This window comes from Limulus polyphemus, unplaced genomic scaffold, assembly GCF_000517525.1.
Source record: "Limulus polyphemus unplaced genomic scaffold, Limulus_polyphemus-2.1.2 Scaffold3384, whole genome shotgun sequence".
Classification (NCBI taxonomy): Eukaryota; Metazoa; Arthropoda; class Merostomata; order Xiphosura; family Limulidae; genus Limulus; species Limulus polyphemus.
Window position 1 is genome coordinate 55,142 of NW_013668994.1, and position 14,963 is coordinate 70,104.

General features: G+C 31.7%; 1 protein-coding gene across 1 annotated transcript in view; it reads right to left on the reverse strand.

Annotated features, from left to right (window-relative positions):
• The window catches only part of LOC106469264 (atrial natriuretic peptide receptor 1-like), a gene marked incomplete at its 3' end in the record, with an annotated part of 43,207 nt that extends 35,417 nt beyond the window's left edge, over window positions 1-7,790 (reverse strand). The window contains exons 1-2 of the mRNA XM_022397736.1: window positions 7,094-7,790; window positions 448-614 (exon numbers count right to left, since the gene is read on the reverse strand). Coding sequence (XP_022253444.1) covers window positions 448-614; window positions 7,094-7,790 — 864 coding nt within the window. The remainder of the gene's footprint in view (window positions 1-447; window positions 615-7,093) is intronic.
• Window positions 7,791-14,963: the final 7,173 nt, after the last annotated feature.

A 14,963-nucleotide genomic window follows, 5' to 3' on the forward strand; every position in this document is an offset into this window, starting at 1 on the left:
GTATTATAAAGGTTGTTAAGTTTAAAGTGACTGCTGAAATTCTGTGTATTACTAAAATTTGTATCGAGAAATAATAAACTGGTTTAATCAAGAAAGAACTTGTATCGCTGAAGTTCCTCGGAAAAATTTATACCAGAAATTATCAAACAAGCAGATATGCAACATTACTATTATTTAATTAAAGTCATCTAAGGTTATCAAATATTACATTTGTTTCATACTATTCTTCCAACTATTATAATATACTACTATTTTACCGATGATTTAGGAGGGATGTCCTCTAATTTGTCGTTTCTATTCTAAAATAGCAGCACTTCAAAGGGAAACGTGACGTTTTGTACACTTTCAATCTTACTCTGACAACAAAAACTCCTGACCACTTAGCTACTCCAGTCTTCCACATAATACAAGCAAGGTTAAGAGAGCTTAGTTTTTACTTCCACTTACCTTATTCCTGCTATCACCAGGTACGAACCACGAAAAGTCTCCAAAGCTACGTTTGTTTTTGAATAGTTCTATTGTAAGAAAAGCGTATTCTCCATTAGACATCCCTAGGTCATGAGCAGCCAAAAGAATGTTTCTAACAGTGTATCCTTTAGCCACGAGGATAAAAACTGAAGAAAAATTTACAGTGAACATCCGGTTAGTTTAGTTTAAAAAAGAAATCTAAACACTCTGTAATGAGAAGTTTACAGTGAACATCCAGTTAGTTTAGTTTAAAAAAGAAATCTAAACATTCTGTAATGAGATATTTACAAGAAACATCCGGTTAGTTTAGTTTAAAAAAATCTAAACACTCTGTTATGAGAATATTACAATGAATATCCGGTTAGTTTAGTTTAAAAAAAGAAATCTAAACACTGTTATGAGAAATTTACAGTGAACATCCGGTTAGTTTAGTATAAAATAATAAAACTAAAGACGTTTTCATGTAACCGTTATACTGAACATCCTGTTAGTTTAGTATAGAAAGAGAAAACTACATTTCAGGCAGTCCAGGTTTTTTTTTGCGTTTTTTCTTTTTTCTCTCAGTTCAGATATTATTTAATGATTATCGGTATTGTTTGTAAAATGAAGGCGAATTTTAACCTGAGGCCGATTACTTCTAGAGATTTTGCAGAGACTGAAGATGTGTCCGTGACGGATATTGGTCGATTACTTGTAGCGATTGTGTAGAGACTGGAGATGTGTCAGTGACGGATATTGGTCGATTACTTCTAGAGATTGTGTTAAGACTGGAGATGTGTCCGTGAAGGATATTGGTAGATTACTTCTAGAGATTGTGTAGAGACTAGAGATGTGTCAGTGACGGATATTGGTAGATTACTTCTAGAGATTGTGTAGTAACTGAAAATGAGTCCGTGACGGTTATTTGTCGATTACTTCTAGAGATTGTGTAGAGACTAGAGATGTGTCAGTGACGGATATTGGTCGATTACTTCTAGAGATTGTGTTAAGATTGGAGATGTGTCCGTGAAGGATATTGGTCGATTACTTCTAGAGATTGTGTAGAGACTAGAGATGTGTCAGTGACGGATATTGGTCGATTACTTCTAGAGATTGTGTAGAGACTAGAGATGTGTCAGTGACGGATATTGGTCGATTACTTCTAGAGATTGTGTAGAGACTAGAGATGTGTCAGTGACGGATATTGGTCGATTACTTCTAGAGATTGTGTAAAGACTGGGGGTGTGTTTGTGAATGATATTGGTCGATTACTTCTAGAGATTGTGTAGTAACTGAAAATGTGTCCGTGACGGATATTGGTCGATTACTTGTAGCGATTGTGTTAAGACTGGAGATGTGTTCGTAACGGATATTGGTAGATTACTTTATTTGGGAATATTGAGCAATGTTAATTTCGGGGATGGTTCCTCAACCATGAGGTTATGAGCTAACTATTCTCTCGTGATACTAAATTAGGGTTGGATCAGGAAATTTTTATTGGAGAAAGTAATCACCAGGTGCACGGAACTGAGTAGAAAAACTTTCTCTGTGTCTTTTATTTTTGAGTGTTCCATTGCACATATACGACGCAATTTAATGGTGAAACTACAAGATTTTAAATGTGAACAGTAGGGCTGTATTTTGGATAAAATGTGGACAGGGAATACGTTGAATACGTCACATGTGTGTTAGGTTTCATCCTATTGTTACCTCGCAACCTTAAATTTTGAAATTTATGGATTCGATGCCCACTTATATTTTTATTGAAGTTAAACATTTAGCACAAGTGAAAATTTTCATCTTATACTTGGCAGAGGACCACATATCAAAAGACTCTCCAAATTGATCTATAGATGGTGTAGGGTCACACCACTCATAATTGTAGAGCTCTGACGGTAAGAGAAAGTGTACGGTAAACTAATGTAAATCACTCAAGCAAATTACATGAATGTTAACAGGTTAGGAAGAAAGGTGAAATAATAATAGGTTTGATAATAGCTAAAGAGTCTGTTTGGTTATTTTTGAATTTCACGCAAAGCTACTTGAGAGCTAACCGTCCCTACTTTAGCTACTCAACACCACCCATCGTCAACTCATGGGCTGTTTTACTAACGAATACTGGGATGGACCTTAACTTTATAAGGATCAATATATTGTGAGTCGAGTGCCCTAACCACCAGGCCGTTAAAAAAGAGACATGGCAAAATAAGGACATGGTAAATTAAAACCAGGAAATTGCAAAGTACTTTATTAAACAAACAGAAAAATTAAACAAACTAGAATATGTTAAAAATGAGTAGAATGTAAAAGTCTGAGGAAGGAGAGTCTTCTGGTTCTTACTTACTCAAACCAGAGAAGATAAAGAAAGACAGTAAAGACTTAGATGGTATTTTTAATAACATTAATAAAAAGTTTAAAAATCTTTTAAAACTCTACATGTTTCGGTGGAAATAATTCCACAATCTTCAGGAGAATAAACCAGTTTCTTATAAACCTAATTATTTATATGTTTTTATAGTGGCACCATTTACAACAACGATCTCCAAAGATTTACTTCTGTGGCTCCTGTGGTTAAATCTCTATTGATATTCATTTTGTTGTTAACAATTTCTAAGGATTCTCTTATGTTTAGTTCATCTTTTTCCGTTACCTGTTTAAGTATTTTTAAATTATCCCAATCAATAACATGTGTAGAATTCGCCACATGTTCTACCAAAGCCGATTTACCCGCTTAGGATTTATCCACCGCATTTTGATGTTCTTTTATTCTAAATTTCATTACCTATTTATATTGATCATGGTGAAACATAGAGCAAACATATTAATTACTTATTTTTATTGACCATGGTGAAACATAGAGCAAACATATTAATTACTTATTTTTATTGACCATGGTGAAACATGAGGCAAACATATTCATTACCTATTTTTATTGACCATGGTGAAACATGAGGTAAACATATTCATTACCTATTTTTATTGACCATGGTGAAACATGGCAAACATATTCAATACCTATTTTTATTGACCATGGTGAAACATAGAACAAACATATTCATTACCTATTTTTATTGACCATGGTGAAACATAGAACAAACATATTCATTATATATTTTTATTGGCCATGGTGAAACATGAGGCAAACATATTCATTACCTATTTTTATTGACCATGTGAAACATGAGACAAACATATTCATTACCTATTTATATTGACCATGGTGAAACATAGAACAAACATATTCATTACCTACTTTACATTTTTGTTATCTGCAATTTAGTAAATTCAGAAATTTGAAGTTTGTTACAATATTTACTGTACATCCTATCTATTTGAGGTTGATACTCTCTATCATTCGCTACCTGTTTTAGATACGTTAATTTTAACATCAAATCCTCATCATATGACGAAACACTAATAACCCTATAAAAATAAAAGACGAGAATAAGGATATTTTTTGTGGCCATGGGTGATACGATCTCACATGCGACGGCATGGCAACCTAGAATGGTTTCCTGTAAAAAGAAGTAGACAGAAAGTCCCTCTCTCTTTTCACATAAACATCTATAAAGTTTAAACAACCCTCATCTTAAACTTCTAAAGTGAATTGTATACTAGGGCTGATCAAATTCTATCTAATATCCTTACCCGGCATCTCCTGCTATCTGTAACATGTGTAAATACCAAACAAGATCTAATATCCTTATATCTAATATCCTTGCCTGCTATCTGTAACATGTGTAAATACCAAACAAGTGTAACGTGTGTAAATACCAAACAAGTATCTAATATCCTTACCCGGCATCTTATCTGTAACATGTGTAAATACCAAACAAGGCAGGCAAGGATATTAGATACTTGTTTGGTATTTACACACGTTACAGATGCCGGGTAAGGATATTAGATACTTGTTTGGTATTTACACATGTTACAGATAGCAGGCAAGGATATTAGATACTTGTTTGGTATTTACACACGTTACAGATGCCGGGTAAGGATATTAGATACTTGTTTGGTATTTACACATGTTACAGATAGCGGGTAAGGATATTAGATACTTGTTTGGTATTTACACATGTTACAGATAGCAGGCAAGGATATTAGATACTTGTTTGGTATTCAGACATGTTACAGAGAGCGGGTAAGAATATTAGATACTTGTTTGGTTCTGACATATGTTACAGATAGCGGGTAAGGATATTAGATACTTGTTTGGTATTCACACATGTTACAGAGAGCGGATAAGGATATTAGATACTTTTTTGGTTCTGACATATGTTACAGATAGCAGGCAAGGATATTAGATACTCGTTTGGTATTCACACATGTTACAGAGAGCGGGTAAGGATATTAGATACTCGTTTGGTATTCACACATGTTACAGAGAGCGGGTAAGGATATTAGATACTCGTTTGGTATTCACTCATGTTACAGATAGCGGATAAGGAGATTAGATAATTGTTTGATTGTTGGATATAGAAGATTGTTCAGCTTAATAGTTATTATTTAGTTTACTTAGTAATTTAATATTTAATGGATATTTAGTTTTCATAACAAGAATGTTAAACGCAATTATTTTTAAAGTCATAATTATGACAAATATCGTTACGCAACCCTGTAAGAGTCATACGTTGTGTGTGTGGTTCAATTGTTGTAGTATTATTGCCGTCACCATTTTTGAAACCTCTAAGTTTTTCTCGCTATGTGAGTATTGTTACATCATAGAGTCTCCCAGTTTTAAGAAAGTTCTAGGCCTCAGTTGGAAAATGTATAAATATAGGCGACGAAGTGAGTATAAGTGAAGTTTAGTTGGGAAAAAGGTTAGTTAGTGAAAGAAAACTTGAAGTTAGCCCTAATGGATGATTTATATAGTGTGTTTCATATCTGGATTGCAACAACAGAGATAGGAAAAATAATCCGTCTTGTCAAGTGGGTTCTAAAGTAACTGAACCAGTCTGTGTGGACTTTGACGAAAAGGAGACAATTATTTAAAGTTCTCGATACAACTGTGGTAACACATGGGGTAATGTAGGTGAATTTATCTCAGATTGTGTAGTAAGAAACAAAGTAGAGAAAAATAATTCGTCTTATCAGTTGGATCCTAAAGTAATTGAACCAGTTTTTGCGAAGTTTTGACAAGAAAAGAGAATTGTTTAAAGCTTTACATACAACTGTGATATCCTATAGTTTAAAGAATTCAAGTACATACGCTTGTCTTGCACTGAATAAATTATTTTAAAACAAGTGAATTGTGTGCTATCCGTTTACTGTTCCGATTTATCGCCAACAAGTCACAGACATCTATGGTAAAGAATCCGAACCCAGTAAACATACGTAAAATCCTGACATTGATGCTCACACACATGTTACAGATAGCGGGAAAAGAAACTAAATACTTGTTTGGAGCTCTCACAGATATTGGTTTGTTTTGTTTTGATTTCGCGCAAGCTACACGTTGGCTATCTGCACTAGCCGTCCTTAATTTAACACTGAAGGCAACTAGTCATCACCACTCACCAACAACTCTTTTACCAACAAATAATGGGATTGACAGTCACTTTATAGCGCCCCCACGGCTGAAAGGGCGAGCATGTTTTGTGGGACGGGGATTCGAACCCACGACAGTCAGATCGCGAGTCGAGTGCCCTAACCACCTGGCTATGCCGGGCCACTTTTACAAATATTACAGATAGAGGGGAAGGAGACTGATACTTGTTTGGTACTCATGCAGATGTTACAGGTAGCGCATAAGGAGATTGATACTTGTTTGGTACTCATGCAGATGTTACAGGTAGCCTACCTGTAACATCTGCATGAGTACCAAACAAGTATCAATCTCCTTATGCTGCATAAGGAGATTGATACTTGTTTGGTACTCATGCAGATGTTACAGGTAGTGCATAAGGAGATTGATACTTGTTTGGTACTCATGCAGATGTTACAGGTAGCGCATAAGGAGATTGATACTTGTTTGGTACTCAAACAGATATTATTATGAATATATTGCTCAAAGTAAAACAGACAATTTCTTTCAAATTCATGAAACGGAATTTATAATGATAATGATGAACTCAACTGTATATACATTATATCGTGTTTGACGTGTAGGTTAATATTAGCATGTCCTACGACGTGGGGTTTAATGTTAGTCCTTCGTATTATTGTGATGTACTATATTCTTGATAATGAAGAGTGGTTAAGTAAAGAAAAAATGAAGGTTCGAATCCCGCAGCGGATGCAGCGCAAATAGTTCGTGATGCATCTTTGCGTGAAAACAAAAACAAATATAAAAGTACATGTTTTCAAAGATTTTTTTTTACTGAATTTAGCACTTTAGTACACAGTACACACATAATATTATTCTGAATTAGTTGAGGACTATAATAATCACTTCAATACCTTCGAGCTCAACACATTGAGCAAATGCTTTTAAAAAGTATGAATCAACGACAAAACTGATATATGGTGGCAATGATATTTTAGATTTTGATTTCACTTTATAAAAGTATAGAAAGATATATATGATTATCAGTAATTTTTGACATACTGCTATTAAGGAACGTTTATCTAACTCAGCTACTATGGAAGTTGTTCTTTGTAAAGTTGTTGATGAATAGTGAATTATTAATTAAAGAGGTACACTCACTTCTAGCGTACTGGCTTCCTTCTTGAAGGATGTTAGTAAAATTGGCCTGAAGACGAGCTGTTCTGGAAAAAGCGTGCAATCCAATGTGCACCTCGTGGTCAACTTCATACAGTGCTAGTTCTAAACTCTGTCTCATCAAAATGTGAAGGTGGTCAGTTTCGTCCACCACAATGGCTATTCGGTGCCAATTAAACTGGTGGTTTGTGGCCAGAACAAATTCACTCAGTCTTTGAAGAGAGAAGCCTAGTCGGGTAAGTGTTAAGTAAATGATCTTGTTTGAAAACTTGTTGTCGATCCCTCCAGATGAGAAGACAGGAAGATTCCAATACGACGCCATATTTCCTACAGGTTCCAAACCAGTCGAACAACCAGGACCAATGAACGCAGTAACTTTGCGCCGATAATATTCTTCCGCCGCGAAAATGGCAGCCATGTTGGCATTGCACAAGGTTTCGCTATTGCGGACAACCAGATGGAATGCAATGTGAGGGTAGAGGGTTGTCACTTTCTCCTTTGCTATTTCCAATGTCTGTTTAAGAACGTGATGTTCGCAAGGTAACTCGTTGTCACTAACAAAGATTCCAAGCATGTGAGCTGTAAAAGTGTCTGAAGCGTGGATCTTGACGCATAATATTACTTGATGGAGGAATACTACCAGTAAAATACGAACAAAACTACTTATAGTTAACGGTCTCATTGTGCCAAGGAATATGAGGAAAAGTTTAGAATTTGTCTATCCTCATGCAGAGAAAGATTTTTGGGTAGAATCATTCGTTAAGACAGTTTCACGTGAAGTGATATCTCGGACTTTTAAAAAGTGAGTCTGTATATATTTTCATATAATGTTAAGTTGATTGTTACATCATGTATCTCAGCCTTTCCCTTTGCCAGATAAAACGGAAGCAGGCTTTTAAAGCACGTGGATATAAAAACGTCGATTTCTTATTGTTGTTATTCTTCGGTGGATATTGCATTAGGACGAGATAATAACCGCTACTGGACACGAGTACTCAACCCACGTGCTTATCATGATACAATCTCGGTAGAAGCCAAAGTTAAAATAGTGATCGTAAATAACGTTGAACTACAAGTCACGCAATATTCGGCTCTGAAAGTGCTGTGTCATCCCCAAGTGGATGACTTACCTGCACGAAAAGGCTATTGAACAACTGTCTGTTGTCACGATACAGATAATTAATGATTCGTATCGAAACTCAAACTATTGAACTGATGTATTTTGATTACGTAAAAGCTTTCTTACGTGACCACGTTAACTAGGAACTTTGGTAAACGTCAAATAGGCAAAAGTGATTCCAAATTTTGGAAGAAATAATCTTGTAAGCGCCTACTTATTCATTTAAAGATTTTACTTTTAAAAAATCATTACTCGTCCTGTGCATTATTATTCATTGTCAGACGAAAGTATACATGAAACGTTAAAAAATCATTACTTTTTCTGTGTATTATTATTTATTGTCAAGAGAAAGTAAACATGAAACGTTGAGAAAGTCATTACTCGTTCTGTGTAATATTTTTTATTCTCAGGTGAAAGTAAACATGAAACGTCATAAGACAACAAGTAATTCAAATGAGTTAAGTAATGGAGTTTAAAAACGACTTCAAACAAATACACAATTCCTGAACCTTTTGAAGTAACCAGTCTTGTTGTCTTCTATAAAAAAGTCACATAGTTGATTTACTAATAAAGTCACAGAGTTGCGCTAATAACAAAGTCACTTAATTTGAATAAAGGTAGCTTCTTCTGGTTGATTTACAAATTAGATTTTACGGTCTAAGTAATAAAACATAATATTCTGTGTCACTAGAAATCTGTTTTACTGTCTTTGTAAAAGTCACAAATTATTTATAAAAATAATAAATTCACTCTTTCGGTAGGATTAAAATATTTTATGATTTTATAATAAATGTACTTAGAAGAATTACTGAAGTTACTTTAACAGCGTCATTAATCAGGTCACTTTGGGATAAAGAACCATTGAATTATTTAATTGATTATCAAAGAAAATTATATAAACAAACACTTATTATATTTTTGTAAACGTCTTCTTTTATTTCACGTGATTATCAAATTCACGTAAATCTCGCGCTGTGACTGACAAAGCCATATCATCCATGCATGTTACAAAATCGTGACAGAGTCGTAGCTCATGCGTAACATGAAAAGATCAAGACACAAGTTTCCTTTGATATAAAATCTTAATCTAATTGTTTTCTTCTAACAAAAGAACCAAAGACGTTAAAAATCGAGTTTGGATACCCGTGGTGGGCAGAGCACATCTTGTGTAAATTTGCACTTAACAACAACGAAACACAATAAATTTAGAAAAAAAAATCCTGTGATCAGAATATAAATTTTTACAATACTTGCTGCCACCTATGGGGTGAATTTTCGTAGATTATACACCAACAAAACGTCATCAGAATCAGACTTTTTCCACCCATACTGGTTGTTTTGATGTTATTAATTAACTTATAATCTGTAGGTAATTACAAAACTATATTATATATTGATTGTAAAACGACATATTTCTAATGGATAACAAAGTTTCTTATAGATGCAATTTGAAGTCAGATATCAAATTTGAGCAATTACTCAAACAATAGCAACTGTAAATGATAAAATCACATTTTTCACGCGACTGCAAAAATTACTTATCCAGTGACACTCGCAAAATCATGGTCTTTATGTGATTAAATAAAGGTTACTTATCTAGTGACAATGACAAAATCATGGTCTTTATGTGATTAAATAAAGGTTACTTATCTAGTGACAATGACAAAATCGTGGTCTTTATGTGATTAAATAAAGGTTACTTATCTAGTGACACTGTCAAAATCATGGCCTTTATTTCACTGAATAAATGTTATTTATCTAGTGGCACTGACAAAACCATGGTCTTATTTGATTAAATAAAGGTTACTTATCTAGTGACACTGGCAAAATTATGGTATTTATTTGATTCAATAAAGGTTACTTATCTAATGACACTGGAAAAATCATGGTTATTATTTGATTGAATAAAGGTTACTAATCTAGTGACACTGGCAAAATCACGGCCTTTATGTGATTGAGTAAAGGGTAGTTATCTAATGACACTGGCAAAATCATTGTCTTTATGTCATTGAATAAAGGCTACTAATCAAGTGACACTGGCAAAATCATGATTTTGCCAATATCACTACATAAGTAACTTTACTCAATTACATGAAGATCATGATTTTGCCAGTGTCAATAGATAACTACCCTTTAGTCAATCACATAAAGACCTTGATTTCACTAGTGTCACTAGATAAGTAACCTTTACTCTATCAAATAAAGTCGATGATTTTTCCAGTGTCATTAGATAAGTATCCTTTATTATATCAAATAAAGGCCGTGATTTTGCCAATATCACTACATAAGTAACTTTACTCAATTACATGAAGATCATGATTTTGCCAGTGTCAATAGATAACTACCCTTTAGTCAATCACATAAAGACCTTGATTTCACTAGTGTCACTAGATAAGTAACCTTTACTCTATCAAATAAAGTCGATGATTTTTCCAGTGTCATTAGATAAGTATCCTTTATTATATCAAATAAAGGCCGTGGCCTTTATTTGATTGAATAAAGATTACTTATCTAGTGATATTGGCAAAATCATGGCCTTTAAATGATTGAATGAAGGTTACTTATCTAGTGACACTGGTAAAATTATAGTATTTATTTGATTCAATAAAGGTTACTTATATAATGACACTGGAAAAATCATGGTTATTATATGATTGAATGAAGGTTACTTATCTAGTGACACTGGTAAAATTATAGTATTTATTTGATTCAATAAAGGTTACTTATATAATGACACTGGAAAAATCATGGTTATTATATGATTGAATGAAGGTTACTTATCTAGTGACACTGGCAAAATTATGGTATTTATTTGATTCAATAAAGGTTACTTATATAATGACACTGGAAAAATCATGGTTATTATTTGATTGAATGAAGGTTACTTATCTAGTGACACTGGCAAAATTATGGTTATTATTTGATTGAATTTGTTAATGTATCGCAATTATATTTAAAACTTTCAGAATTAAAATAAAACATTTGTTATTGTAACATAATAATAGCTATATATTTCATAGTCCTGATAATAACTGAGAAAATCATGATCTTTATGTGATTTAATAAATGTTACTTATCTAGTGATATTGGCAAAATCATGGCTCTTATTTGATTGAATAAAGGTTACTTATCTAATATATTTTACTGATGTACCGTCTCTTGAGAACACGATATATCTTCTGTTGATATTAATGTGTATCTTATACTTACACCACAGCTTATATTGTATTGATACCACAATCACGTAAATACAACGATTTTTACATTGCCACTAGATAATTTAATTTCATTCAAACACATAAAGCCCATGATTTTGCCAGTGTCACTAGATAAGTAACCTTTATTCAGTCACATAAAAACTATGATTTTCTCAGTTATTATCAGGACTATGAAAAATATAGCTATTATTGCGTTACATTAACAAATGTTTTTATCCCGACTCTGAAATATGTAGGTATTATTATGTTACAATAACAAATGTTTTATTATAACTCTGAAATTTAAAATATAATTGCGATACATTAACAAATGTTTTATTATAATTCTGAAAGTTTTAAATATAATTGCGATACATTAAAAAATATTTTTATCACTATTCTGAAGGATGGAAGTATTATTGTGTTGCATTAACAAATGTTTTTAACACAACTCTGAAAGATATAGGTATTATTACGTTACATTAACAAATATTTCTATCACGACTCTGAAAGATATAGGTATTATTACGTTAATTAACAAAGTTTTTATCACTACTCTGAAGTTTTGAATATAATTGCGATACATTAACAAATGTTTTATTATAACTCTGAAAGTTTAAATATAATTGCGATACATTAACAAAGCTTTTATCACTACTCTGAAGTATGTAGGTATAATTGCGTTACAATAACAAATGTTTTTATCACTACTCTGTAAAATATGTGCATTATTGCGTTACATTAACAAATATTTTATCTTGACTCTGAAAGATATAGGTATTATTACGTTGCATTAACAAATGTTTTTATCACTACTCTGAAGAATGTAGGTATAATTGCGTTACATTAACAAATGTTTTATTACAACTCTGAAAAATATAGGTATTTTTACGTTACATTAACGAAGGTTTTTATCACTACTCTGAAGTATGTACGTATTTTTGCGTTACATTAACGAATGTTTTTATCAACTCTTAAGAATGTAAGTAATATTGCGTTACATTAACAAATGTTTCAATCAACTCTCAAGGATGTACGTATTATTGCGTTACATTAACAAATATGTTTATCACAACTCTAATAGATGTAGGTATTATTGCGTTTCTTTAAAAAACGTTTTTATCACTACTCTGAAGGATGTAGGTATTATTGCGTTACATAATCAAATGTTTTGTCACTACTCTGAATGATGTAGATATTATTACGTTACATAATCAAATGTTTTGTCACTACTCTGAATGATGTAGATATTATTCCGTTACATTAACAAATGTTTTTATCAAGACTCTTAAAGATATGGGTATTATTACGTTACATTAAGAAATGTTTTATTACAACTCTAATGGATGTAGGTATTATTGCGTTACATTAACAAATGTTTTAATACAACTCTGAAAGATAGAAGTATTATTATGTTACATTAACAAATTTTTTAATACTACTCTGAATGATGTAGATATTATTCCGTTACATGAACAAATGTTTTTATCACGACTCTCAAAGATATGGGTATTATTAAGTTACATTAAGAAATGTTTTATTACAACTCTAATAGATGTAGGTATTATTGCGTTACATTAACCAAGGTTTTAATACAACTTTGAAAGATAGAAGTGTTATTATGTTACATTAACAAATGTTTTTAATCACTACTCTGAATGATGTAGATATTATTCCGTTACATTAACAAATGTTTTTATCAAGACTCTCAAAGATATGGGTATGGTTACGTTACATTAAGAAATGTTTTATTACAACTCTAATGAATGTAGGTATTATTGCATTACATTAACAAATGTTTTAATACTACTCTGAATGATGTAGATATTATTTCGTTACACGAACAAATGTTTTCATCACGACTCAGAACGATGTAGGTATTATTACGTTACATTATCAAATGTTTTATCACTACTCTGAAGGATGTAGGTATTATTGCTTTACATTAACAAATGTTTTATTACAACTCTGAAAGATAGAAGTGTTATTATGTTACATTAACAAATGTTTTTAATACTACTCTGAATGATGTAGATATTATTCCGTTACATTAAAAAATGTTTTTATCACGACTCTCAAATATATGTGCATTATTACGTTAAATTATCAAATGTTTTATCACTACTCTGAAAGATGTAGGTATTATTGCGTTACATTAACAAATGTTTTTATCAAACCTCTGACAGATATAGGTATAATTAAGTTACAGTAACAAAAAGTTCTGTTACGACTCTGAAAGATGTACGTATTATTGCGTTACATAAACAAATGCTATTATCAGGACTATGAAAGATATAGCTATTATTGCGTTACATTAACAAATGTTTTTATCACGACTCTGAAATATGTAGGTATTATTATGTTACAATAACAAATGTTTCATTATAACTCAGAAAGTTTTAAATATAATTGCGATACATTAACAAATGTTTTATTATAACTCTGAAAGTTTTAAATATAATTGCGATACATTAACAAATGTTTTTATCACTACTTTGAAATACATAGGTATAATTTGTTTACATTAATAAATGTTTTTATCACGACTCTGAAAGGTATAGGTATTGTAACGTTACATTATTTAACATTTTTATCACGACTTTAAAAGATATAGGTATAATTACGTTACATTGACAAATATTTTTATTACGAGTTTAAAAGATGTAGGTATTATTACGTTACATTAACAAATGTTTTTGTCACTACTCTGAAGGATCTAGGTATTATTACGTTATAATAACACATGTTTTTGTCACAACTCTAAAAAATATAGGTATTATTGCGTTACATTAACAGATGTTTTTATCACAACTTTGAAATATATTGTTATATTTATTTTACATTAACAAATATTTTTATTAGGACTCTCAAAAATATAGGTATTATTAGGTTACATTCACAAATGTTTTTATTACGACTCCTAAGGATGTAGGTATTATGGTGTTACATTAACAATTATTTTTATAACAACTCTAAAAGAGGTAGATATATTTATGTTACATTGACAAATATTTTATCACTACTCTGGCAATTGTAGGTATTATTGCGTTACATTAACAAATATTTATATCACGACTCTGAAAGATATAGGTATTATTACGTTACATTAACAAACATTTTTATCAGAACTCTAAAAGATATAGGTATTATTACGTTTCATTAACAAATGTTTTTATCACAACTATGAATAATTTAGATATTATTGCGTTACATGAACAAATGTTTTTATCACGACTCTGAAAGATATAGGTATTTTTACGTTATTTTAACCAATATTTTTATCACTACTCTGATGGATGTAGGTATTATTGCGTTACATTAACAAATTTGTTATCACGAATCGGAAAGAAATAGGCATTGTTACGTTACTTTAACAAATGTTTTTATCACTACTCTGAAGGATGAAGGTATTATTGCGTTACATTACCAAATATATTTATCAACTCTAAAGGATGTATGTTTTCTTGCGTTACACTAACAAATTTTTTATCAGGACTCACAAGGATGTAGGTATTATTGCGTTACATTAACAAATTTG